This window comes from Sapajus apella, unplaced genomic scaffold (assembly GCF_009761245.1).
Source record: "Sapajus apella isolate SASKATOON/1434 unplaced genomic scaffold, GSC_monkey_1.0 scaffold29, whole genome shotgun sequence".
Classification (NCBI taxonomy): domain Eukaryota; kingdom Metazoa; phylum Chordata; class Mammalia; order Primates; family Cebidae; genus Sapajus; species Sapajus apella.
In genome coordinates this window covers 16,995,797-17,021,632 of record NW_022436969.1, presented here as the reverse complement: position 1 = coordinate 17,021,632, position 25,836 = coordinate 16,995,797, and the positions used below count along the sequence as shown (strand labels likewise).

Sequence of the window (25,836 nt, the reverse complement as noted above, 5' to 3'; positions counted from 1 at the left end):
TGGAGTTAAACGTAGAAATACAGAAATCTAAGCAGTAAAAACTAACTTAACAGTGGGTCTCTAGACTTACCAGACTTCCTGCACCAAACTAAATGTTTAAATAAGGACTCCATCAAGTTATTTATTTTTATCTCATGACAAAAACATTATGAAATGTTTAGAGACTTGCTCTGTTAAGTCCCTTTGTTTTTTAATTTTTATTTTCTTTTTTTTTTTTTTTTGAGACGGAGTTTCGCTCTTGTTACCCAGGCTGGAGTGCAATGGCGCGATCTCGGCTCACAGCAACCTCCGCCTCCTGGGTTCAGGCAATTCTCCTGCCTCAGCCTCCTGAGTAGCAGGGATTCCAGGCACACGCCACCATGCCCAGCTGATTTTTTGTATTTTTAGTAGAGACGGGGTTTCACCATGCTGACCAGGATGGTCTCGATCTCTTGACCTCGTGATCCACCCGCCTCGGCCTCCCAAAGTGCTGGGATTACAGGCATGAGCCACTGCGCCCGGCCAATTTTTATTTTCTTGAGATGGAATCTCATTCTGTCTCCAGGCTGGAGTGCAGTGGTGTGATCTCAGCTCACTGCAACCTCTGCTTCCCGGGTTCAAGAGATTCTCCTTCCTCAGCCTCCCAAGTAGCTGAAACTACATATGTACACCACCATGCTCAGCTAATTTTTATATTTTTAGTAGAGACAGGGTTTCATCATATTGGCCAGGATGGTCTTAATCTCTTGGCCTCATGATCCGTCCACCTCAGTCTCCCAAAGTGCTGGGATTACAGGCATGAGCCCCTGCCCCCCGCCTGTTTTTTAATTTAAAAATGAATTAGACATACAGGCTGCATAATCTTAGCATAACACAAGTGTCCAAGCAGACATATATTTTCTTTCAATAAAAAATGTACAGAAAGAAATGTAGAGTAAGGGATGTGTCATTCTAGAATGGAGCAAATGTTGTTTTGATTCAAATGGTTCATAGTTTTGCTGTTTTTAAATCTTTTTTTGCCTTCAACATAGAAAAATGTTAGAATTTCTCATCAAATTCTTGAATTTGGTGAAGATAATTTTTAGAATTAAAAACAATAAAAAAGCCAAACCAAAATCACAAATTATTCAAAAATATGTACTTGAACTAGAAAGGTTTTATGAAATATGTAACACCTTAAATTCTGATTTTGATATATAGACAGATTTAGAGCCATTTGTCCTATTTTTCTGTGAAAGTGGCTAAAACTAACTTTAGAATAATGTTGCTTAAGATGAGGTGAGGCCAGGCACAGTGGCTCATGTCTGTAATCCCAGCACTTTGGGAGGCTGAGGTGGGCAGATCACGAGGTCAGGAGATTGAGACCAGCCTGGGCAACATGGTGAAACTCTGTCTCTACTAAAAATACAAAAATTAGCCGAGTGTGGTGGTGGGCCCCTGTAGTCCCAGCTACTCAGGAGGCTGAGGCAGGAGAATTGTTTGAGCCTGGGAGGCGGAGGTTGCAGCAAGCCCGGATAGAGCCACTGGACTCCAGCCTGGCAACAGAGGGAGACTCCATCTGGGGAGAAAAAAAAAAAAAAAAAAAAAAAAAAAAAAAAAAAATGAGGTGAAATGCTTGTCAGATCTCAGAATACGTGGGTTGAGTTGATGTGCCTGGAGACATGGAATGCTTCTTCTGGTTTTCACCTAGTGAAATAATTTCACTGCTTCCAGCTTGTTCTCACTAGACTTCATGAATAGGCTCAGTGTATAAGTCTCTTGGTGTTGTGTGAGTCTAGAAAAACTCTGTGCAGCATGTTTGGAATTAGAGGTCCAGAATTGTGCCATCATTAACATGCTAGTACTGTCTAAAAAAGCATTGCCTAACCTAGGGTCATAAAGATTTGTTACAAAAGACTGTTATGTCCCCATTGTCACCCTAATTGAAAATTCATTGCTCATAGAGTATGAGTTTATTTCGGGACTCTCAGTTCTTTTTTGTTGGTTTGCATGTCTAATTTATACCAGTACCATGCTTGATTACTGTAGCTTTGTAATAAATTTCCAAATTGGAAAGTATGAGTCCTCCAGCACAATTCTTTTTCATGATTGTTTTTGCTCTTCTCAGTCCCTTGCATTTCCATCTGAATTTTAGAATTAATTTGTAAATTTCTGCAAAAAAGCCAGCTGGGGTTTTGATAATGGGGCACTGAATCTGTAGATCAATTTGTGGAGTATTGCCATCTCCACAATTTTAAGTTTCTCATCCCATGAACACAGGACTTCTTTCCATTTATTGAGGCTGCCTTTAATTTTCTTTCAGTGATAATTTGTAGTTTTCAATTTACAAGTCTTGTACTTACTTTAATAAATTTGCTACTAAGTATTTTATTCCTTTTTTTTTAACTGAGGTGAAATTCACACAGCATACAGTTAACCATTTTAAAGTGTACAATTTGGTAGTGTTTGATGCATTCGCAATATTATGTAACCACCAGCTCTCTCTAGTTTCAAAACTTTTTTATTCCCTGTAAAAAATCCTGTGCTTATTAAGTAGACATTCCTAATTATTAAGTAGACACTCCCTAGACATTCCCAACACACCTACTACCCTGACACCTCTAATCAGATTTCTTCCCCTATGGATTTGCCTATTCTTGATATATTACATGAAAGGAATCATACAATACATCTCTTTTTGTGTTTGGCTTCTTTCACTTGGCATTGTGTTTTCAAGATCATCCAAGTTGTAGCATGTATCAGTACTTTGTTCCTTTTTATGACTGAGTAACATTCCATTGTATGCACATACCACAATTTGTTTATCCATTGATCTGTGAATGGATATTTGGTTTATTTGTACGTTTTGGCAATTATTAGAAATGCCGCTGTAAGCATTTACGTATAATTTTCTGTGTGGACATATGTCTTTATCTCTTTTTAGCATATACCTAGGAGTAGAATTGCTTGGTCATGTGTTTAACATTTTGAGGCACTGACAAGTTGTTTTTCAAAGTACCCACACCATTTTATATTCCCACCAGCAATGTACTACAAAAAGGTCCCTGTTTCTCTACATCCTTGCCAACCCTGGTTATTTTCTGTTTTCTTGATTAAAGCCATTGTAGTGGCTATAAAGTGGTATCTCATTGTAGTTCGGATTTGTATTTTCTTATTGACCAATCACGTTGAACATCTTTTCATGTGCTTGTTGGTCATTTGTACATTTTCTGAAAGAAATCTCGATTCAGGGTCTTTGCCCATTTTTCAACTGGGTTGTCTTTTAATATTTAAATATTAAGTCCATTTATCAGGCTTTATTATATTATTTATATTATTGATATATTATTACTGTATATCTTTATACACTCTGAATATTAAACCCCTATCAGATGAATGGTTTTCACCCATTCTACAGGTTGTATTTTCACATTCTTAGTAAGGTCCATTGATCTACAATAGGTTTTAATTTTGATGATATCCAATTTGTTTATTTTTCTATTGTTGCTTGCGGTTTGGGTATTAAATCTGAGAACTTATTGCAAAGTCGGAGTTATGAAGATTTACCACTATCTATCAAGAGATTCTTCCACCTCAGCCTTCCAAAGTGCTGATATTGCCAGCGTGAGCCACCACACCTGGCCAATAGATCTGTTTCTATTCGATTTTTGTGTATGAAATGAGGAAGAGGTTGAACTTAATTCTTTTGCTTCTGGCTATCCAGTTTTCCAACACCATTTGTTGAATGGTCTTGGCATCATTGTTGAAAATAAATTTACCATGGGTGTTTAGGTTTATGTCTGGACCCTCAATTCTGTTGCATTGGTTTCTGTGCCTATGCCTATTCTTATATCAGTATGACATTGGTTTGATTATTGTAGATTTGCATTTTATAAGTATTTTACAGTTTTAGTTGAAGTTTCATTTTATAACTTCAGCTAAAACTTCAGCAAAGTTCTCCAACTTTGTTCTTCATCAAATGTTAAGGCTTGTTAAGAGGATTTTCTGAGTATCTAACATCTTTTTGTCATTTTGTAACTTCAACCAAAATTCCATCAGCTTGCTTCTCCTGAAGGAAGAAAAGATTCTGGCATGTGTTTAAGCCTTCTCTAGAAAGACACTGCAGAGAGTAGCTAAAACTTGGAATTCGGAATTAGTTTTATATCAGTGAAATGATGTTTACATTTTATCATTTACGTGTTTTAAAAACTGACCTTTGTCTCTGAAGAAGCTCTTTTATCTGGAAACTATGAGACTTAGAGTATACACCAGGGGCAGCTCTACAGATCAGCACATGCTGTTCTACTTTCAAGCACTTTAATTGCTCTCAGAAGTGCAATTACACACACACACACACACTGCAATTACACACACACAAACACACACACGGTATAGCAGATATAGCAAATACTTTTTTCTGACAACAGTCGGAAACAAATCATTGGAACGAACAATATTTGATCTTTTTATGTTTTACTATATTTAAACACATACTCTGTCTCTCTCTACACACACACACACACACACACACACAGTCAAGCCACCCAGCTCTAGACTTGTCTTAGGAAAAAGAATGTCCGAAGATCATTTTAGTTGGTTTTCCTTTCTAAATCTCATGGTTAAGCTCCTACTTGTGAATCACCTGAGTACACAGCATTCTATCATCCTGTCTCAGGGGCCCTTCTGCTACCTCTGGCTCCAAGTGTTTCCCCTCTGATGCAGTTAGTAGGGGCCTAACATCTTTGATGCACTCATGTTTTCACACAATCCCAGAGAACATCATGATCATTACTCATCATAAACTTTAAGCGATTTTGTTTACGGCTGAGCTTTAATCGTCTTCACCTCAAATTTTTACTCACAGTTCCTTTGAATATATTTTTGTTACACTCTAATATCTTGTTCATACCTTGATTAAATGGCTGATCTATTGTATTTTCATTTTAAATATCATCTAGCAAATGGGAAGTTTCCTGGAGTTCAATGAAGGCCTCTGTGAAGGGTGAATCCCCTTGCAATATCGTAAGAAGAAGCCCTTTTATGACACGCCTGAGTCTGTCTTAAAGACAAATAACATCCTGTGGATAAACATGTTAAATAACAAAACCTTTCTGCTTATTGTTCATCCTGTTTTTGGATCTCATTTTTCTTAATGCCCAATGTCAGTTAATTTCACATACTTACCTATTTTCATGGCGACTTTGTGAAGTGGCCAATTATTTTAGTTTCATAGCTGAAGAACTGGTATCCAGAGAGTTAGGTCCCTTAGCCCAGGCCTCCCACATGTGTGCTGACTTGGTAGCAGGCCCTGTGAGTTGACATCATAAACTCCTTTGCCCTTTCCTCTTCACAACACTGCCTGAAGTCCTATACATGGCTTCTGAGAAGGAAGGACAACTTTCAGTGGAGCTGCAGTAACGCAGGGAGGGAGATGTTAGTTCCAACCTTCTTAACTGGACAGCTTCACATTGGAAGTCGTGTTTGAATTGGCCTTTGAAGGGTGTGTCAAATTTTAACTGAGAAATGAAGTGGAAGAGAATATGAGGTGGAAGGAACAGTATGCACTAAAGCAAGATGGCATGAAGCTGCCACCGTACTTAGAAATTATGAAAATTGTGAGTGACATGCCGGGCTACAGGGTGTGGATGAGGGAGGGAGATAAGAGGTGAGAAGTGATTTAGAACACATTAGGCTCAGACTAATAGTGACTGACCTTGTGAATATTTTTGCCTTATTTAAAATTTGAAATGATTTTAATGATTCAGAAGAGTTACAAGAATAGCAAACAGAAAGCCTCCCTGACAAACCATTCGAGATTAAGTTGCCAAAATGAAAGTTTAGCCTGTCACCCAGTAATATGTTTTGTAAAAAAAAAAAAAAGCAAACACAAAAACCTACAGATTTAATTCATGATCACATGCTGCATGTATTAGTCATGTCTCCTGTGCATCCTTCAGTCATGTCTCCTGTGCATCCTTCAGTCTGTAACAGTTCTTCAGTCTTTCCTTAACTTTTCTGACCTTGGTATTTTTGAAGATTACAGATCAGTTCTATAGCATGCCCCTCACTTTGGGTTTGTCTGATGTTTCCTCGTGATTAGGTATGGGTTAGGTATCTGTGGAGGGGTGTCCCAGAGGCAAGGCTGAGTTGTTATTGCACTGTATCAGGTGGTTTGCAAATTTCATCATTCCCTTTCCTGTTCATGGTAATTTTGGTCACTTGATTAAAGTGTTGTGTGCCAAGCCTCTCCACTGTGAAATTACTCTTTTTCCTTTTGTAATTAATATATATTTGTTCGGGAGTTACTTTGAGAATATGTAAATACTCAATTTCTCATCAAATTTTCACCTGCTAGGTTTTAACATACATTGATCTTTATGACATGAATTAGTTATTAGCGTGATGTTTGCCAAATGGTGATGTTCTAATTTCATTATTCTTTCTATATTTACTTGTTGGCTTATCCCCTTCCTTCCTTTTCTTTTCTTTTCTTTTCTTTCTTTCTTTTCTTTACTTACTTTCTTTCTTTCTTTTGTCTTTCTTTCTTTTTTTCTTTCTTTCTTTCTTCTCTTTCTCTCTTTCTTCATACAGTGTTATGAAGCCCTGGATCCCTATTCACTGTTATTATGATAATGTAGAACATTGGTAGGGGAAGGTGGGACAGAAAGGTTGGTGAGCCACCTTCTTCTGTGACTTCAGCAAGCTGACAGTCAACTGAGGACTGTAAGCTAAGGCATAACTGTTATAGGGCTAGCAAGATAATTAAAGAGGTAACACCTGTCTAGAAAGCATAAGAAATGCTTCATGGAGAAAATTACATGATGGTATACTGCTCTGTGGCAAATTACCACGAACTTGGCAGCATAAAACAATACAAATGTATTATCTTACAGTTCTGTAGGTCAGGAGTCTGAAATGGGTTTCGCTTCAGTTTTGGAATATTAATAAGGAACTAATAGGTTGGGGACTTCGACACCATATTATGAAGGGTCTTTAAAAGCAATAATGAAGAATTTATGGTCAAAGCTATGATACAACTGTGTTTAGGGATGCTTTATTTGGCAATAGTAGGCCAGATTAAAAAGAAGGAGTGGGAAGACCATTAGGGATATTCATGATACATGGAAATGAGGGGCAGGGACCTTATCCAGGGATATGAGAATGGGTTTAGGACAGTGTGTGAGACACTTTGGGATTGCTACTTACTTTATTTAGAAAGTGTCTGAAAAGGACGCATGTATGAGTTCTTTTGTTCAGTTTTCTGTAGTCTTGAGGACTCTGTGAATTGATAGGCTAGGGAAATCAATTTAGTTCCTGACCTTGCAAGGCTCTCTTTTCTTGCAAATACCATTTTGTTTCCAGTAAGTGCATTTTACTATGATAGCAAAAAGCAACCCGAAACAGTAAAAAAGTAAACTTGCATATTTTACTAGCTGGGGGGAAAATTTTCTGTGGCCATTTGGTACCATATGCAATATTTTTTATATTATTGTGTTTGTGCCTCTGGTAGACATTCAGCTACCAGAAGTCTCACAAGACAACTTTACAGCAGTTCCATCAATAGGGGATACCTGCAGCTGCAGCATGATATATCATTGTCTTCTTTGTCTTTAACTTGATTGCAAATCATGTCACCGTTTCCCCAAGGTATTTCACAGAAAGTCAATACCCTACGCATTTCGTAGAAACATTGTAAAAAGATACTGTTCTCTTTCTCTGTAAAGAGTACTAAGTCAGCCAAGTTCTACTCTTTAAGAATCAAAGTTTATTTTACCTTTACAGTCTTACACATAGTCACCAGTGAAGTGAAGCTGTGGACTTCACATAAGTCAAACTTCTTTAAAATAGAAGTTAAATGCATTTTTATGTAAAATTTCAGAAAATTTATAAAATATGAAACATTATAATGAGTAAATTAAAAATATTAATCCTATCGCCAGATAGAGCTTACCATTATCATACTATTATATTTTTCCAATTATTTTACCTGTTCATTTGACTATATTATAGGTAATTCAAAATTAAAGTTGTGATCTTATAGTTAAAACTGCTTTTATAACCAGTTTTCTTTACTTGGAAACCTAATTTGAACATATTCTCTTTCTTTAAATAGTCTCTGAAAACATGGCTATGAATGACTGCATATGTATCTTTTATGCGTACATCACACTTTCATCAAGTTTTTCCTTTGTATTGACACTTTTTCTAGTTCTTATAAATAATGATGAGGAGGAAATTAAAAACAATTAAATATGTTTGTTATTTTTTTGTGACTGTTGTAAGTAGAATTACTAGATTACCGAGTATAGAAACAATTTTTAAGTATTTTATAAATATTTTCAGATTACCCTCCATAAACATTTTTCTTTCAATAACAGTATTTGAAAATTCAGAAATAACAAAGAAAATAAAGGGAATAAAACTCTCTTAAGTGTAGGCACAATTTTCTCTGAACATTGTGTGAGCAAGAACTATGTATTTTTTGTTGGTTGGTTTGTTCTTTGAGACAGAGTCTCACTCTGTCACTCATGCTGGAAGTGTAGTGGCGTGATCTTGGCTCACTGCAACCTCTGCCTCCTGGATTCAAGCGATTCTCCTGCCTCATAATCCTGAGTATCTGGGACTACAGGTGCATGCCACCACGCCGGGTAATTTTTTTGTATTTTTAGTAGAGACAGGGTTTCACTGTGTTAGCCAGGATGGTCTTGATCTCCTGACCTCATGATCCACCTGCTTTGGCCTCTCAAAGTTCTGGGATTACAGACATGAGCCACTGAACCCAGTTAAGGACTATGTTTTGCTCACATTTTATTCACAACTTCTGGCTTATAAAATATGCAATAAATCATATTTATTTTATTAAAATATTCTAAATAAAATAATTCATAGATTGAATCAGTAATATAACAATCTCCTAACAAAGAAAAGCCCTGGACCCGAAGGCTTGACTAGTGAATTCTACCAAATATTTTAAGAACCAGTGCCACTCCCTCTTAAACTTTTCCAAAAAACAGAAAATGAGGGAACACTTACTGACTTATTTTATGAGACCAACGTTATTACCATAATACCAAAACCAGATGAAGAAACAACAAAAAAACTGTAGACCGGTATTCTTCAGGAACATTGATGCAAAAATTTTCAATAAAATACTAGAAAATCCAAAAGCAATATATATAAAAAAGATTACATACACCATGACCAATTGGGATTTGTTACTGAAATGCAAGGATGGCTCAACATATGAAAATTGATCGGTGTGATATACCACAGTAACAAAATGTAGAGAAAAACCACATGCTATCTCAATTAATGCAGAAAAGCATTTGACAAGATTCAACACCTTTTAATGACAAAAACTTTCAACAAGGTAGAAACAGAAGGAAACTACCTCAACGTAATAAAAGATATCTATGAAAACTCATATCATAATGGTAAATGTCTGAAAGCTTTTCCTGTAAGATCAGGAACAAGGTAAAGATATCCACTTTCATCACTTTGTTTCAGCATAGATCTAGCCAGACTAATTTGGTAAGAAAGTGAAATAAAAGGCATCCTAATGGAAAGGGAGAGGTAAAATCATATCTGTTAGAAGCCAAAATGATTATATATGTAGAAAACCTAAAATTAAAAAAAACCTGATAGAACTAATAAACCAGTTCAACAAAATAGTAGAATACAAAATCAACACACAAAAATCAATTGCATTTCTTTACTCTAACAATAAACAATTAGAAAAGGAAATTAAGAAAACACCTCAATTTGCAGTAACATCAAAAATAAAATACTTAGGAATTAACCAAGGAATTATACTTGTACGCTGAAAAATATGCAGCATTGCTGAAAGAACTTCAAGATGACACAAATGAGTGGAAAGGCATCTCATGTTCATGTATTAGAAGACGTGACATCGCTAAGACATCCCATTACCAGACTTCAAACTATACAAGTCTACAGTAACCAAAACAGCATGGTACCAGTACAAAAACAGACACATAGACCAATGGAACAGAATAGAGAACCCAGAAATAAAGCCACACACTTACAACTATCTGATCTTTGACAAGTAGACAAAAACAAGCAATGGGGGGAAAGACTCCCTTTTCAATAAATGGTGCAGTGATAGATGGCTAGCCATATACAGAAGATTGAAGCTGGACCCCTTCACTATACCATGTACAAAAGTCAACTCAAGATGGTTTAAACACTTGAAAGTAAACCCTACAACTATAAAAACCCTGGAAGATAGCCTATGAAATACCATTCTGGATATAGGCCCTGACAAAGATTTTATGACAGAGACACCAAAAGCAACTGCAGCAAACCCAAAAATTGACAAATGGGAGCTAACTAACTAAAAAGCTTCTGCACAGTAAAATAAATTATTAACAGAGTAAACAGCCTACAGAATGAGAGAAAATATTTGCAAATTATGCATTGATAGAAGTCTAATATCCGGAATCTATAAGGAAGTTAAATTAACAAGCAAAAAACAATCCCATTAAAAGAGTGGACAAAGGACATGGGAGGGCCAAACTTGGAGGTAGCTTATGACATCATTTCTACCCATGCGGGTTGGCCTGAACTCAGCCACAGGATTACACGTAACTGCATAGGAGCCTAGGAAATGCAGCTCAGCCTTCTCTCCTAGAGGAAAAAGAAAACAATTTGAATCATTAGCCATCATCTTATACTGTACATACTTTGTGGATTCTCATGATTGCATATCCACATGCACATACATGCTCATATCCATGTGTTCATGAGCCAGTGTTCTTTTTTTGTCATTGTGCTGTAAAAATTGGATTATATTAGGTACATATTTTACATCTTTTTTTAACCTTGCTCAACTGTGTCTCATGGCAGATTCCTTCCAACTCATTCGTATTGTTCTAATTCTTTCTTTATAATAACTGCATAATATTTCATAATGTGTTATACCAAAATTAACTCAGTATTTTTGTGTTAAACATTCATTTAAAATGCCTTTATTGATACTCTGATGGCATTTGGAAGGAACACAGCTAAAAGTATGTGTTTATTTCTGCATTTTAAAACTGGAAATCAGGCATTCAAACTTGTTGGCTGAATAAACATTTATATTTAGAGAATAAAGCTATAATAATTGGTATTTTGGGAGGTAATGAAATGTACTTTGTAGAAATAATGCAGTTGGTTTCTTTAGATTCTCTAGAATCACCAATTTGCCAGACCTACTTAGAAGATATTCTAGATGCTTCATGAACACGTAGAAGTATTTAACTTAGCAAATTAATGTTTTGATACCCAATGACCACTTTACCTCATAATTTCCTTGCAAAGCTTAAATTACAATAGAAAAATTTACAGTCCAAATAAATCCTTCATTTAGTTGCAATCTTAACCATTAACTTTTTTTAGCCAAAGAAAACATTACTGTATTCGAAATAGTATTGTGCTAGTTCCTATAGATAGATTCTGTCTGCATAAGGAAGATAAGAGTTCAGAGGAGAATACAAATTATTAATTAGCAAATTGGACAGATATTAGTTGAGCACCTACCAAGTGTGAGGCATGGCTAGTTGCTGAGAATGTAACAAAGAACAATCAAGATATAACGTGTGAGGATTGCTAGGGCTGTGATAGAATATTACTCAGTGGAATATTATACAGTTAGTGAAATTGAGAAAAACAACCATAGCTTTTTATTTTAAAATCTTAAGTATTGACAGACAGAGGGAAATGGAACTCATTACACTGCCTTGAGTGCCTGCCAAAACATTGGGTTAGATTAGATCTCGCAGGAGCCATGGTATTGAAGACAGTTCTGCTGGGCGCTCAGCCAGTGCGACACGGATAGGTTGTTTTCTGGTGGTCTCACTAGACACAAAAGAAGAGTTTATTTCTTTATGTAGTTCTTCTGGATTTAGTACAGCTCAGCCATACTTTGAGCAAAACAATCAGTTATAAAATGAGCTCTTTGACAAGCTCCTGAGGTGCTGATATTCCATACTGTAGATCAAAGCGTTCTCCCTGTGCTTTAGGAACTAATTAATGATCAAATAACAAATCTGACATCCTGTTGTAAATATTGGGGAGTGTAACCTTTGTTATTTTGCCAGAAAGATATTTTAATTTTAATTGTTATGAGCTGAATATAAGTCTAAGACTTCTGGTATCTAAGGTACCATAAATGTGAGGTCATTTTCAACATGTTTTTTGAAACAATAAAGAGTGAACCTGAATTAGGTTTAGCTGTGACTGAAGTGTCTAATTTTCTTCTAGTCTTGTATTTCTTTAGTCGTTTACTGAACAGCATGCCACTATCTAATACAGGACAATTAGTGACCACTTGGTCCTATGATTGTTTCCATAAAGAGCCCTTCTGTATGTCCAGAACCTACCAGCAGAATGGCAGCTTTCAGGTAGTGGTAACTTTCCTCAGTCTCTATCGTTGGGAGGCCTGGGAATTTGGAAGATTCACCATCCTGCCTTGTGAGAGATACCTGATTTCTACAGATTGTAAGTCACACAGGCTCTAGCTTTGACTTCATTGCTAGTTGTCTTGCCTTGTATGAGTCACTTAAAATGCTAGGTCTCACTTTCCTCATCAGTAGACTTGAGTTTGATGAGGTGTCTATCCAGCATGGGTGTTCATGCTGAACATTCTGTCTATTGTGATAGAGTCTTGGCAGATCCAATAGACAGATCGATCTGTCCATTTTGATAAACCTTTAGCAGATGTCTTTTATTGCTGGTTATTAATAGGACTATTGGCCACTACTTAAAACTTGTCTGTCATACAGCCATGATTTTGTTTCCTGAATTGGCCACCAGTATAGTTATGGTTGTTCTGCTTCTCCAGGTCCTAAGGGACAGGTCACCCAGACTAGGATGTCAGGAACTTTTAAGGACTTGTGCTATTGATTCATGATCTCAATTATTTAGAAAGAATGTTCCAGTGGAAGAAATAGGTTGCTGCTTAGGCTATTGTTCCTAGAGGGAAAATAATTAAGGGTGCCTTTTAAAACATTTCTGAAACCAGTATCACACTTTCCTACATGGCCTTCTAATATGGAACCAAAAGCTGAGGAGTATGATGTTTGCATTGTATAGATGCCACAGATCAGATGACTTTTTCTTGGCATCACCCAGTTTACAGTGCTGTTGGAATAGTAACCAGTATTGATACACTAGTACCATTTTGTTCAAATGGTACTTCTGATGCCACCAGCACCAGCAGGTGAAGAAATTTGTATCAGAATTCCTTTCAGAATTTTGAGGCTAGACTGAAAACAATTTGGCTTAATCTCTGTAATTCCTGGCCACCACAATATGAAATGCAAATGCTTCAGGAAATATATTTGACTCATTCAACAAATATTTACCAAGTACTTACTGAATACCAACTGTATGTTGTGAGGAAATAGTGAAATGATCACATTCCTGTTATAAGACAGCCTATGTTCTAAGGGTGCCAGGGAAACAAGAAATATGCAAAAATATACACTGTGGTAGATGGCAGTAAGTGCTGTGGAGAAGAGTAAGGCAAGCAATGGGGTTAGGAAGGACACATAGATTTGGGAGGGGGCTCCTTATGTAGAGCGAGTTCAGGGTGGGGACTGAGTGAGAGGTGACAGCTGAGTGGCATTTGAGATGAGGTGGCAAGTCTGGAGGATATCTGCGGATAACTCTCTAGGTAAAGGAACAACAGGTACAGGAACTTGAAGAGGGAGGATGTCTGCAGTGTTCTAGTTACAGCAGGAGAGTAGTGAATGGGAGATGAGGCCAGAGCAGTAGTGGGGTGAAGTTCTGTAGGGCCCTGTAGGTCATGGTAAGCATTTGCTTTTCCCCTTTGTAATGGAGGAAGCCATTGGAATGACGTGGTACAGAATGTTTTCATGTATATTCACCTTAGTTTGGCCCTTAAGTGTTTCCCTTTTTGCTTCCATATTTGCATCCCTCAGAGGGACATTTTTATTGACTCTGAATGTGTTCCACTCCAGGTTCTGAAAATAATCTTCCTAGATCCCAGTTTATTTTCCTTTGTTCAAAATTTTATTTTAAAATAGAGGTGAAGTCTCGTTATGTTCCTAGGCTGGCCTCAAACTCAGCGGCTCAAGCAATCCTCCCACTGCAGCTTCCTGAGTAGCTGGGACTACAGGTGTGCGCCACCATGCCGGGCTGATCCCAGCTTTTTCACACACGGCTTCCTCCATTGTCCCTTTTGAGGCCACCACTTCCCTGCAGCCTGTGAAGGAGATGGCTTATTCTGTCATATCCCAAGTAGTTCTCTTCTTCTTCTAAAACAGTTCTCAGCTGTTTGGAAAAACCCTTCTTCCTGATGGCTCAGGCTGCTCTGCTCTACCACATCTCACCCCTAATTTTGCCACCATCTAGATGATTTTTAATTTTTCTTCATCATTAACTGAAGATATTTGTCACCCAGATCTACCTTTTTACCGGAAGAATTGCTGGCATGGTGAGGAAATCCGGGGCTGCGTGGCAGATGCCTTAGCTTAGTAATTCCTTGATACTAATTTCTGGGACACTTTTTCCATGCTTTGGTTCAGCCACCCATGCCCACAGCCACAGCTTGAACCTCTGTTTTCTTCAAAGAATGAGGTCCAAGCTGTGGCTGTGAGTATGGATGGCTGAACCAAAGCATGCAAGTTTTAAACTCAAAATGGCATGGAATGAGGTGGGACATGAATAAATAATTTAAGTAGTGTAGTCCAGTCTCCAATCCGGCTGTCTATATTCCCGCCTTCTCGCTGCCGCAGCTCTATGCCGTGGCCTCCAGGGGGAGCTCGGCTCCTCAGACCTGCGACCTGAAAGGGGCTGCCTTGGACCACGGATGCGCTGGGTTTTCAGTCTTAGCAGGTCTCAGTGATTAGCAGGAGGGTGATGGAGCCACTTCTCATTGTTCAGATCCCATTTCTTCCGCTTTCTAACTGCATAGCACTTGGCAGGCTGCTAAGGTCTCAAGCTCTAACCTACAAAACAAGGATAAAAAGTGTACCTCACAGGGAATAGATGAGGAATAACTGACTTCACGTGAATACAGTGCTTACCAAAGTGAAGCCTGTTAGCGGTGGGTTTTCTTTTTCTTTCTTTTTTTTTTTTTTGAGTTGGAGTCTCGCTCTGTTGCCCAGGCTGGAGTGCTGAGGCGCGATTTCGGCTGACTGCAACCTCCACCTCCTGGGTTCAAGCGATTCTCCTGCTTCAGCTTCCTGAGTAGCTGGGTCTACTGCAGGTGCCCGCCACCATGCCTGGCTAACATTTTTAGGCAGGATAGTCTCGATCTCCAGACCTCGTGATCCACCCGCCTGGGCCTCCCAAAGTGTTGGGATTACAGGCGTGAGCCACCGCGCCCAGCCTAGAGGTGAGTTTTCATTGAGAGGAGTGAAGAGGTTAAAGGCTATTCTTGTTCCATGGGGTATTCCATTCTTGTCTCAAGTGCGAATCTAAATCTTTGAAAAGCTTCTGCCCTGATATTGCTGCACAGCTGTGTGCATGGAACAGCCCCTCCCACTCCCCCACAGCCCTACGTCTTGCTTCCCAAGGTCTGCAAGGACTCAGGGGTGGGGCTGGAGGAAGAAAGTGGGAGAGGGTGGCTTTTGCAAGTCTCCCTGGGCCATATGACATTCTTCTCTCCTTGGGTTCATTGAACAGGGAATATAAAGGTAATACAATGTTTTCCCTTTTTTGCATTTAAGAAGCATTTAAAACGGTCATAGCCTTTTTCACTTGTTTATTACAAAAAGGGGAAGAAGGGGGCCGGGCGCGGTGGCTCACACCTGTAATCCCAGCACTTTGGGAGGCCGAGGCGGGTGGATCACGAGGTCAAGAGATCGAGACCATCCTGGTCAACACGGTGAAACCCCGTCTCTACTAAAACTACAAAAAATTAGCTGGGCATGGTGGCGCGTGCCTGTAATCCCAGCTACTCAGGAGGCTGAGGCAGGAGAATTGCCTGAACCCAGGAGGCAGAGATTGCGGTGAGCTGAGATCGCGCCATTGCACTCCAGCCTGGGTAACAAGAGCGAAACTCCGTCTCAAAAAAATAAAAATAAAAAAAGGCGAGGGCGGGGAGAAGGATAGTGCCTCTCACATTAGCATGCTGAATTTCTTTACCAGGCTGGGACAGGACGGGTGCTGCCTCTCTCACTCAGCTCGCATCCAGTCCTTAGTCCCCTGCACTCAGGTTTTCTTTCACTTCATCCAACCCCATGTTCCAGTCAGGTGCCTGGGTGAGGAAGCCCAGCATGGAAGGGGCTGGGTGTGGGCATGGTTCAAAATCCACACAGAAACGTGGAGATCCAAAATGTAATGAATGGATTTGGATGAATTTAAAAAATGTCAGCTATAAAAGTAAATGCAGAGTTGGGTGTGGTGTCACGTGCCTGTAGTCCCAGCTACTCAGAAGGCGGAGGTGGGAGAACCACGTGAGCCCCGGAGTTCGAGGCCGCAGTCCTCTGTGTGTGAATGTATAGCCACTTCATTTCAGTCTGGGCAAACTAGCGAAGCCCCATCTCTTGAAAAAGAAAAAGTAAATGCAACTGCAGAAATACTTATTGAAACATAAGATATATAGCATAGCTTATAAAGGAAAGGACAGAAAGCAAAGGAAACCTCAAGAAAGCTTTAAAAAAATTCAGCTTTAAACATATTTACAGATATTAGATGAAAAAAACTAGCGATGAAAACAAATGTAAATTAATTCAATTTTAAAGTCTATTTAGAAAGAGTTTAAAATAGATATGTTGGAACTAAATAATATAAAAGTAAAAACGATGGGCAAACTATTATCAGCAAACACAAACAGAAAATAACAGTGACAATATAATTTTTAGTAAAAATAATTTGAGACAAAATACATAAATGTATCCAAAAGAGAAAGGCAAATTTTCTCTATACTAATAATAAATAGAAATATTCATGACAAACATTTTATATACAGAATGATGTAACATCAACATATGAAGCAAAATACTCCATGATCTAGCAGTTTTACTCCTGGATGCATTCCAACATAAATGTATATTTCTTATCATTAAAAAGAATATAGTAGAATGTTCATAGCAGCGTGTTTAAAAATAGCTCCCAAATAGAAACCACCCAAAAGACCACAATCAGTAGAATAGATATATTGTGAAATATTCACATAATGGAATATTATACAACAATGAACATGAATGTTCTGAAGGCAATAATCTGCCTGACCCTCACATTCAGAATGCTGAGCAGATGTTCACCACAAAGGAGTACATGCTGTGTGATTCCATTTATGTAAATGGAAAAACAGAAGAAAACAAATCTCTGCGACTGGAAGCCAGGGTAGTGTTTCTCTTTGAGGAGGCTGGTGTTGGGCCTAGAGGGGAGGATGATGGGAGGGATCCTGGGGCTCTGGAAATGTCCTGGTTTAGATCTGGGTCTGGTTATATGCAGGTATGCTAGTTTTTTTAAAAAAATGTTCAGTCTGTTCACTCAATTTGTGCACATTAAATATATTTTAGTAAAAAGTATAAAAATGAAGGAAAATGATCAGAAATATGGGAGAACTGTAAAAAATGATTAGAGACCTTAGCTTATTGCTTCAGACTTTCTGCTTAAAGAACAGACCTTTGAATAATATAGCTAGATTGTATTACTGCAAATGGTACCACATTTTTAAAAATATATGTGTGTATATGTATATACTCTATTTGTTGCCTCTATTTTATACTGAAAAGAAATCCTGAAGTCTCAAAAGCAGGAATTGTATATATCATGTGATATTCTGGAACTACGATGTGCTAAACTAGATATTAATATTACTATTTTAAACAAATACGAAAATTACTTGGAATATGTCAAATAAATATTTAAGCATTAAATTAAGACAACACAGATTACAAATATATTCGTTGTTAGAAAGTAAAAAGTGGGAAGAATGCACATATGGCAGCAGTGGCAGGTTCATTGTCTATTTTTTTAATGAAAATAAATTATGTTTATAATTCAGTTTGACAAAACAAGTATAGAATAAACCTGAGACAGGTAGGAGGGAGGAAGTAATAAGAGGAAAAGCAGTGAACAAATAACTAGAAAAGAAAAAAGAAAAAAATAGAGCTGATAATAAATCTAAATACTTATTGCTTGGAAAGATAAAGAAAACTATACAACATAGACCTCTAGCAAATTTAATTAGGAATGAAAGAACACAAACATAAAGAGAAACAAGAAGGAATTTTAAATAAATAGTTATTTATATAATGTTTAATATATATATTTTTAATTGCAGTTGTAGGAAACTGTAATTACAAAGATTTAATAATGAGACTAAAACTCTAATAGATATAGAATAATTAGAAAAATTTGAAAGATTTTGTCTTTTTTTCCAATTTATGGTTTGAGATCAGATGGTTGCTTGTAAGCTTTTTTAGACTTCTAAGGAGACTTTTGTTGGAGCTTGGGAATCAGAAACCTGGGTGTCACCTGGTTCTGGGGAGTACTCATGTGACCTTTGACCTTGAGCAACCCACTTAACCTTGTTGAGTGACTGAGAGTACCAGTGAGTAAGTGCTTGAATGCAGACATGCCTTAGCCTTCTCAGAGGTTATGGTGAACTGAATTAATATATGTGAAGTTCTTAGCATCAGGCCTGTTAAATGGTGAGCATTCAATTAACATTAGGTGTTACATCATCCAATGTTTTGTAGAATATGGGAATCAGAATATCTATGAGTAATCTTTTGATATTTATATATATATTTTAGGTTATCCCGATCCAGAAAATTTTTCCTGGACAGAATACCTGGAAGCTACTCAAACCAATGCAGTTCCTGCCAAAGTTTTTAAAATGGTAAGTTAATATGTGAGTGTGTACTCTCACCTTTAAACGTTTGTATTGAGTCATGCCTTCATTTGGCAGTTTAAATTATTCCAGTTTTTTCCTTCTAAATTCAAGTAGTAGTTTTGTAACCAATATGCTTTTGTTTTAGTTAAAAATACAAAGTAGGTGACTCATTGCTGTTGTTCTAATATACAAATGTAGATGACTTCCTTCCTTGAAAAATGGCATATCAGAAGTTCAATTGAAAGGACTTCATCAACTGCTGATGATCCATTCCTTACATTTTTGTTTCCATTAGTCTGCTCAGTGAGAACTCTGAATTTTTTCAGTATCACTCTCTCAGGGACTACTTGAATGTCTGTGATGCCGTAACAAAATAGTTGAAATGCATAGCCTTTGTGTGAATAATTTTATATATTTTGAGGTAAACCTTTCTTTTAGCACTTGATAGAATATTAATTTTTAAAATTCAAATTTGTACTTATATATTTATTGCAGGATTGAACTAAGTATAAATTAATTCCTAAAATAAAGTGCATAGGTAGCACAGTTAAAGATATTTATATCCTAAACCAGTGGTTTTCAAACTCTATTCCTTTTCAGTTCTCTGTGTGTTTGAGACTGAAAGGTACATATTTTAAATTATTATGTTATTATGTCAGTTTCAAGTTGTTCCCCAACATGTCTTTAATCAGAATTTTATATATTGGGCTTCTGCATATGATTTCATTTACTGAAAGTTTTCTAGAGATCAAGAGGGGTTTGAAACAAAATGATATTTCATTTTTTGGAAAATTGATTATAACTGACTGCATTTGAGGAAAGATGTCCATATAATAAAATCAGGAAGGTAGAAGTTCTGGAGCACTAAGAAGGGCTTTAAGAAGAGCAAAGATTCAGTAAGCAAAAATGCTTACTGTACTTTACTTTTCCAAGAGGAAAATGACCAGAAAATAAAATTCTGAAAAGTAGCTAAGAAGGCAACTTTCAGGCTCTGTTCTGGGTTATTGTGGATTCGGCTCAGGTATGGATCTTAGGCATCTACGATACTAAACCTTTGTTGTTCAGGACAGTGACCTCGGGGAGAACAGAAAGATTCTCAGGGATCAAAGACCTAATTATAGTTCATATACTCCATTCGGTAGATGTAATAATACAGCTTACAAAGAAAATGTGTTTCTATAAAAGCTGGTGAGAAACATTCCAGATAGTGCAGAAATATTTGACTGTTTACAATATTACTGATGTATTAGTAGGGCTTTATTTTCCTTTTGCCATTTCTAGACTTGAAAAATTCAAAACATTTTTGTTTCTAATAAAACCAATCGAACACTTTTATGCATAATAGCTTTCAAAGTGAAACTTTTTGCCAACCTATAGAAACTATCAGAGTTGCCTTTGACTTTGATTTTTCAGAGTTGAATTTCCTTAGTTTCCATGATTTGGTTAAGTCCAGTGTCTTTTTTCTTACTCCACGATGATGACTCCCTGTGTGTCTGTGGTTATAGACTCTTGGTTCCTAGCATTGTAAGACTTGAAAGAGACCTTAACAAAGATCACCTGTCTCATGTTGCAGATGAAATGACAAAAGCATAGGTTATGGCTTTAAAGTACATCATAATATGATTTTAAAACAGTTTAACAGCTGAAATTACACAGCTTTTATCTAAGCATATTTTAGATTTGTAAAGGATCATGTTTATCCTTTCTGAGTATTTATTAAATAGTTTTGCCTTCTGGGCTATACACGGAAACTGGGCAATTGAGAATAGTCAATAATTTATGAAATTATAAGGTCAGTATTAAATGAATAAAAAATATCTAAACTAACATAGGAACTGTAATAAGATGCTTTTTGAACTTTAGTGTAATCATTAACAAATTTATGATGTAATCTCTTTGTCTTTTTAGCTATCTTTAAAATGGCAGAAAAAACTATTTTCTCACAAGTTTTTTTGAAATGAATGAAATAATATGCATACAGTCCTATGTGCTCTTAAAACTAAATTCGAGCCAGGCACAGTGACTCACGCCTGTAACCCCAGCACTTCGGGAGGCCGAGGCAGGCAGATCACCTGAGCTCAGCAGTTCGAGACCAGCCTGGCCAACATGGTGAAACCCTGTCTCTACTAATAATATAACAATTAGCTGGGTATGGCTGCACATGCCTGTAATCCCAGCTACTCTGGAGGCTGAGACAGGAGAATCACTTGAACTCGGGAGGCAGAGGTTGCAGTGAGCTGAGATCGCACCATTGCACTCCAGCCTGGGCGAGAAGAGCGAAACTCCATCACAAAAAAGCAAAAAACTAAATTCCAGTTGTATTAAAGATCTGCATACTAAAACAGTAGTATGTTAGAAAAAATTAGAAGGATATCTGAATTACTGAATTTTGCATGACTTGTTGTACTTATGATATTTACAGAGGTTGCCTCATGGTTTTCTACCAAATATGAAACTTGAAGTTGTGGATAAACGAAACCCCAGATTAATTCGTGTTGCTACGATTGTAGACGTTGATGACCAAAGAGTAAAGGTACATATTTTAAATTATTATGCTATTATATCAGTATTTTTCCTACGTCATTTTTGTTTCCTCCACCTTCTCATTATCTGAACCTTCCTTGTTTTTAAATTCATCTGCACAATAATTTTTTTTTGGAGGGGGGGAACATTCTGGATTTGCCCTTGAAGATTGACCCTGGCCAAGGTCAATCCCTAAGAGGATCCCTAAGAAAAGGAGAGGGTGTAACTCACACCTGAAGCTGGCTACAAAGGCTCTGATTTTTTGGGTCAGCAGAAGAATAAAACAGCAACTGTCTTAATTTCTTGTCACATGTCTTTGGATGGAAAGATTCTCAGCTTATGTGTATGTTTAGGGGGAAATCTGTAGATAGACATGACTGTTTTGAGAGATATTCTAATACATTTCTGTTTGGATTTGTTGTTTTGGCTTTTACTGTCAGTTCTTTTTTTTTAAAGCTTCTTTTTATTGACATTATATTTGTCTTGAAATCATTGTTGTTAAACAGCTTACCAAGAACAATTAAATCTTTTTTTCTGCTTTTCTTCATTAAATAAAAAAAATAAAAACATATATTCACTGTAGCTAAAAACAAAAGGTTGGATTTCAAATTAAAGATTTGATTAAAAGATTTCTATACTGTCCTTTCTTTTTCTCAGAGAGCTGAAAGCTCTGTAGAATTTATTAAATTTTCTACAACATATTACAGTTCAAAAATTATTTTCCACACAAGCATAATTTCTTTTCATAATAATAAAGATTGAAGTCAACTAATTTTAAAAGGGATTATCTTAAAAGATAGATTTAGGTTTGATATAATTTAAAAGAAATCTTATTTGCTGTATCCCTAATTTGAAAATAATATCTGATTTAATTTAAGGAGAATAATCAGTACACACATTTTAGTAAAATTTAGAGATGAGCGTCCAGCTTGGCAATAGATTATCAAGAGTGTACACTGTTCTTTATTTTTCTCATGAATGAAAGCAATGACTGTGTTAAATAATATTCAGGAATAATATAGACATTTTTCCATAACCTTCTTACTAATGTTTTAAGTTTAATTTTAAATATATTGCTTTAATTCATATTTATTTGTGGCATTTTACTGTTTACTCTTGTGGTATTTTCAACGGAAATGACTTTCGCATATCATAATTGCTTTGTTAATTCAGTGACATTTTATTATTAACTTTTGTTTTAAAAGTAGGCCAGGCACGGTGGTTCATGCCTGTAAGCCCAGCATTTTGGGAGGCTGAGGCGGGTGAATCACCTGAGATCAGGAGTTTGAGGCCAGCCTGGCCAACGTGGTGAAACCCTGTCTCCACCAAGAATTAGCCAGATGTGGTGGCATGTGCCTGTAATTTCAGCTACTCAGGAGGCTGAGGCAAAAGAATCGCTTGAGCCGGGGAGGCAGAGGTTGCAGTGAGCCGAGATCACACTGCTGCACTCCAGCCTGGGCAACAGAGCTAGACTCCGTCTCAAAAAAATAAAAGTATTGCATTTCTAAGATCAGCTCAATCTTAATAGCACATCAAATCTGACTTACATTTTTAGATGACAGACTATTTTCTTATTATTCAAAAGATATATACTGTAGCATTGATTGATCCTTCATTGCCAGTGTATAAGCAAGCAATTGAAGTTTTTCTGCTCTTGGCTTTGCCTAGTCATTCTTCTATTCTTCAGTTAATGTGTTGATCATATCATTGTTTTGATTATATTGTTCATATTGTTCTATTATTCTCTAATTTTCTTTTAAAGTCTATATTTTTCAAAGAAAATTTTTATCCCAGCACATAATACATGCTTACTATATGTGTGAGTGAATTAAGGAGGGTGTGGAGGAGTGAATGGCACTGAATGCACTTTGGCACTCTGTCAACCTGAATATGATTATTTTGGTCCACAAGCACTCTTATCTTATTTTCAAATTTACTCTTCTCTTGGACATCTGGAGTAACAATGTATTGGAAAACGCCCTCGGACAAGACTGATCTGGGTTCAAATTCCAGCAATGACTTATTTGACTGTATAGTAACTTGGTGAAATTACTCAACATATTTGAACTTTCCTTATCTGTAAAGTGTTGGTGTCAACAATACCTGCCTCACAAGCTTGTTGTGAAAATTCAGTGAGGCCGTGAATGTACAATTCCTGAAACTCTACCTGGCTCTTTATGCTATAGGTACTTCAGCAGTAGCTGCTGCTGTAATTAGTTGATGCAGATACCCTGTGCTGCTCTCCCTGGGTGTATTATTTTCTGTGTTAATGAAGGGACCTCATGGAAGCAATTGTCATCAGTATATGAACAAAGCCTACACTCCTTGGTGACAAAGTAGGAAGTTTGATTGGTATTATGTGGGGGATGTTAACAGGAGCAGATGTTACTGTGCTGCATGCCTGTATTTGACTGTGAGAGCAGAGTCAGCCTGTTCTAACAACAAGAACTACATTTTCAGCAATGCCTATGGTGGAGATGGTGCTTAGTCTTGTCAGACACTGTTCTAAGGGGTTTATATGTGTTAACGTATCCTCCTGCCACCATGTGAAATAAGGTACTCTTGTTACATCCATTCTGTAGATGAAGAAACTGAAGCCCATAGAGGTTAAGTCACAAGATAGTATACATGGGAACAGGGTTTTAAACCTCAACTTTCAAACAGATGTTTTCAACTCTAGAGCTTATAGCAGTCCTACTCTTCCCACTCTTGTGTTCTATTTTTTATCCTAAATAACTCACTTCCTAGTGGGAGAGCAGATATGTAGGATGAGGAGTAGTGACTGCCCACAACCCCACTCACTTTATCACTTGTGCCTAAGTCCACATTGCCTGTCCTGCCTATGGTCCTGTGTGGCACTGGTAGTCCTTGACAGAGCACAGCAGACTCACTAAAGATGACTTCATTTCCTTCTGATGCTCCCCTACTAAAAATACAAAAACTTTATTTATTAGTTCTATTTTTATTACACTTTTTTAAAGATACAAATCACATACCTTAAAATTCATTGGTCTTAGGATGTTGTGCAGACATCACCACTAAGTTTAAACATTTCATCACCCCCAAGAGCAACCTTGTCAACCTTGTACCCATTAGCAGTCACTCCTCATTCTACCCTCCTTTCACCCGACAACCTCCCTGGTCATCAGGAATCTACCTTCTATATGAATTTGTCTAGTCTGGGCAATTAATATAAACACAGTCCTATAGCATGTGATCTTTTGATTGGCTTCTTTCACCTGGCATAATGTTTTCAAGGTTCATCGATATGGTAGTATCAGTACTTCATTCCTTTTTATTTGCGAATAATATCCCATTGTATGGATATACCATATTTTATCTCCTTATCAGTTGATGGACATTTGGGTTGTCTATTTTGGGCTATTTTGATTAATGCTGGTATGAACATTCACATATGTTTTTGTGTGGACATATGTTTTTATTTCTTTTGGATATATACCTAGGCGTGGAATTGCTGGGTCATATGGTAACTCTATTTTTGAGCTTTTGAGGAACAGCCAAAATGCTTTCTGAAGTGGCTGCACTGTTTTACTTTCCCATTAGCAGTGTATGAGGACTCCAACTTCCCCACACCACTTGTTATTTGTTTTATTTTGTTTTGGGTTTTTTTTTTTTTTTTTTTTTTTGCCAGTTTAGTGGGTCTTATGGGCTTTGGGTCTAAAAAAATCAGGATTATTATTATTTATATGGGCTCACTAACAATATCCCAGCTAAGAGAATTGGGATGAAATGACTTGCCTAGTGTTTGTAGTAGTAGAAGTAGTAACAGTCAGTAGTGAATGTAGTGGTGTAAGTATCAGAAGTAGTAGAAATAGTAATAGTAGAGTAGGTACTTAGCAAGTATGTTATCTATCACACTTTTGGCTTCACAACAACTCATTTAGGTAGATGTTATTTTTGCTGTACAGTTGGCATGGAGAACTTAAGTAATTTGATGAAGATTTGAAGGATAACCATGTTTCTAATCCAAAGCCAGTATTCTCTACTTAGCAATTGCCCTGTAGCTGTGATAAGCCATTGGAACTGGAGATCATACATGGTCGGTGCTGGGGCATAGGACCATGAGCAGTCTCATCCAGTATTCTCTACTTGCTCACCCTTATAAATCCACTTGGACTAGTCAGGCCAGATTTTCTGATTTTCATACTGAAAATACTCATTTGGTGATGTGTGGTTCATTGGAAGGTGAGTGGTGAAGTTTTTCTCGCCATGGCAGGGTTTTAAGATGCTAGGTTTATTAATGATGATGGTTGCTCTCTAATAAATATTTATGATGTACTCAGTGTATCTTGTTCAATTTATAGCCAGCAATTATGTTTAATAATTATTCTTTTGTTTGATTGCACAGTGTATGCTGTTATATCTGAAAGCCCATGACTGTCGCCTTATCAGAAAATGCACATTAAATTACAATAGATAGATGGATGCTTTTAGGAAGGTTAGCCATTATTTGGGGGAAAAAGTATTCTACAAATAAATATAAAGGAAGGACTTAAAACAGAGTAATATTTGAT

General features: G+C 37.1%; 1 protein-coding gene across 2 annotated transcripts in view; it reads left to right on the top strand.

Annotated features, from left to right (window-relative positions):
- Positions 1–25,836, top strand: part of L3MBTL4 (L3MBTL histone methyl-lysine binding protein 4) — a 446,421-nt gene that overhangs the window by 171,052 nt on the left and 249,533 nt on the right. For both annotated transcript variants that reach the window (XM_032293336.1, XM_032293337.1), the window contains exons 11-12: positions 18,699–18,784; positions 21,201–21,311. In XM_032293336.1, coding sequence (XP_032149227.1) covers positions 18,699–18,784; positions 21,201–21,311 — 197 coding nt within the window. The remainder of the gene's footprint in view (positions 1–18,698; positions 18,785–21,200; positions 21,312–25,836) is intronic.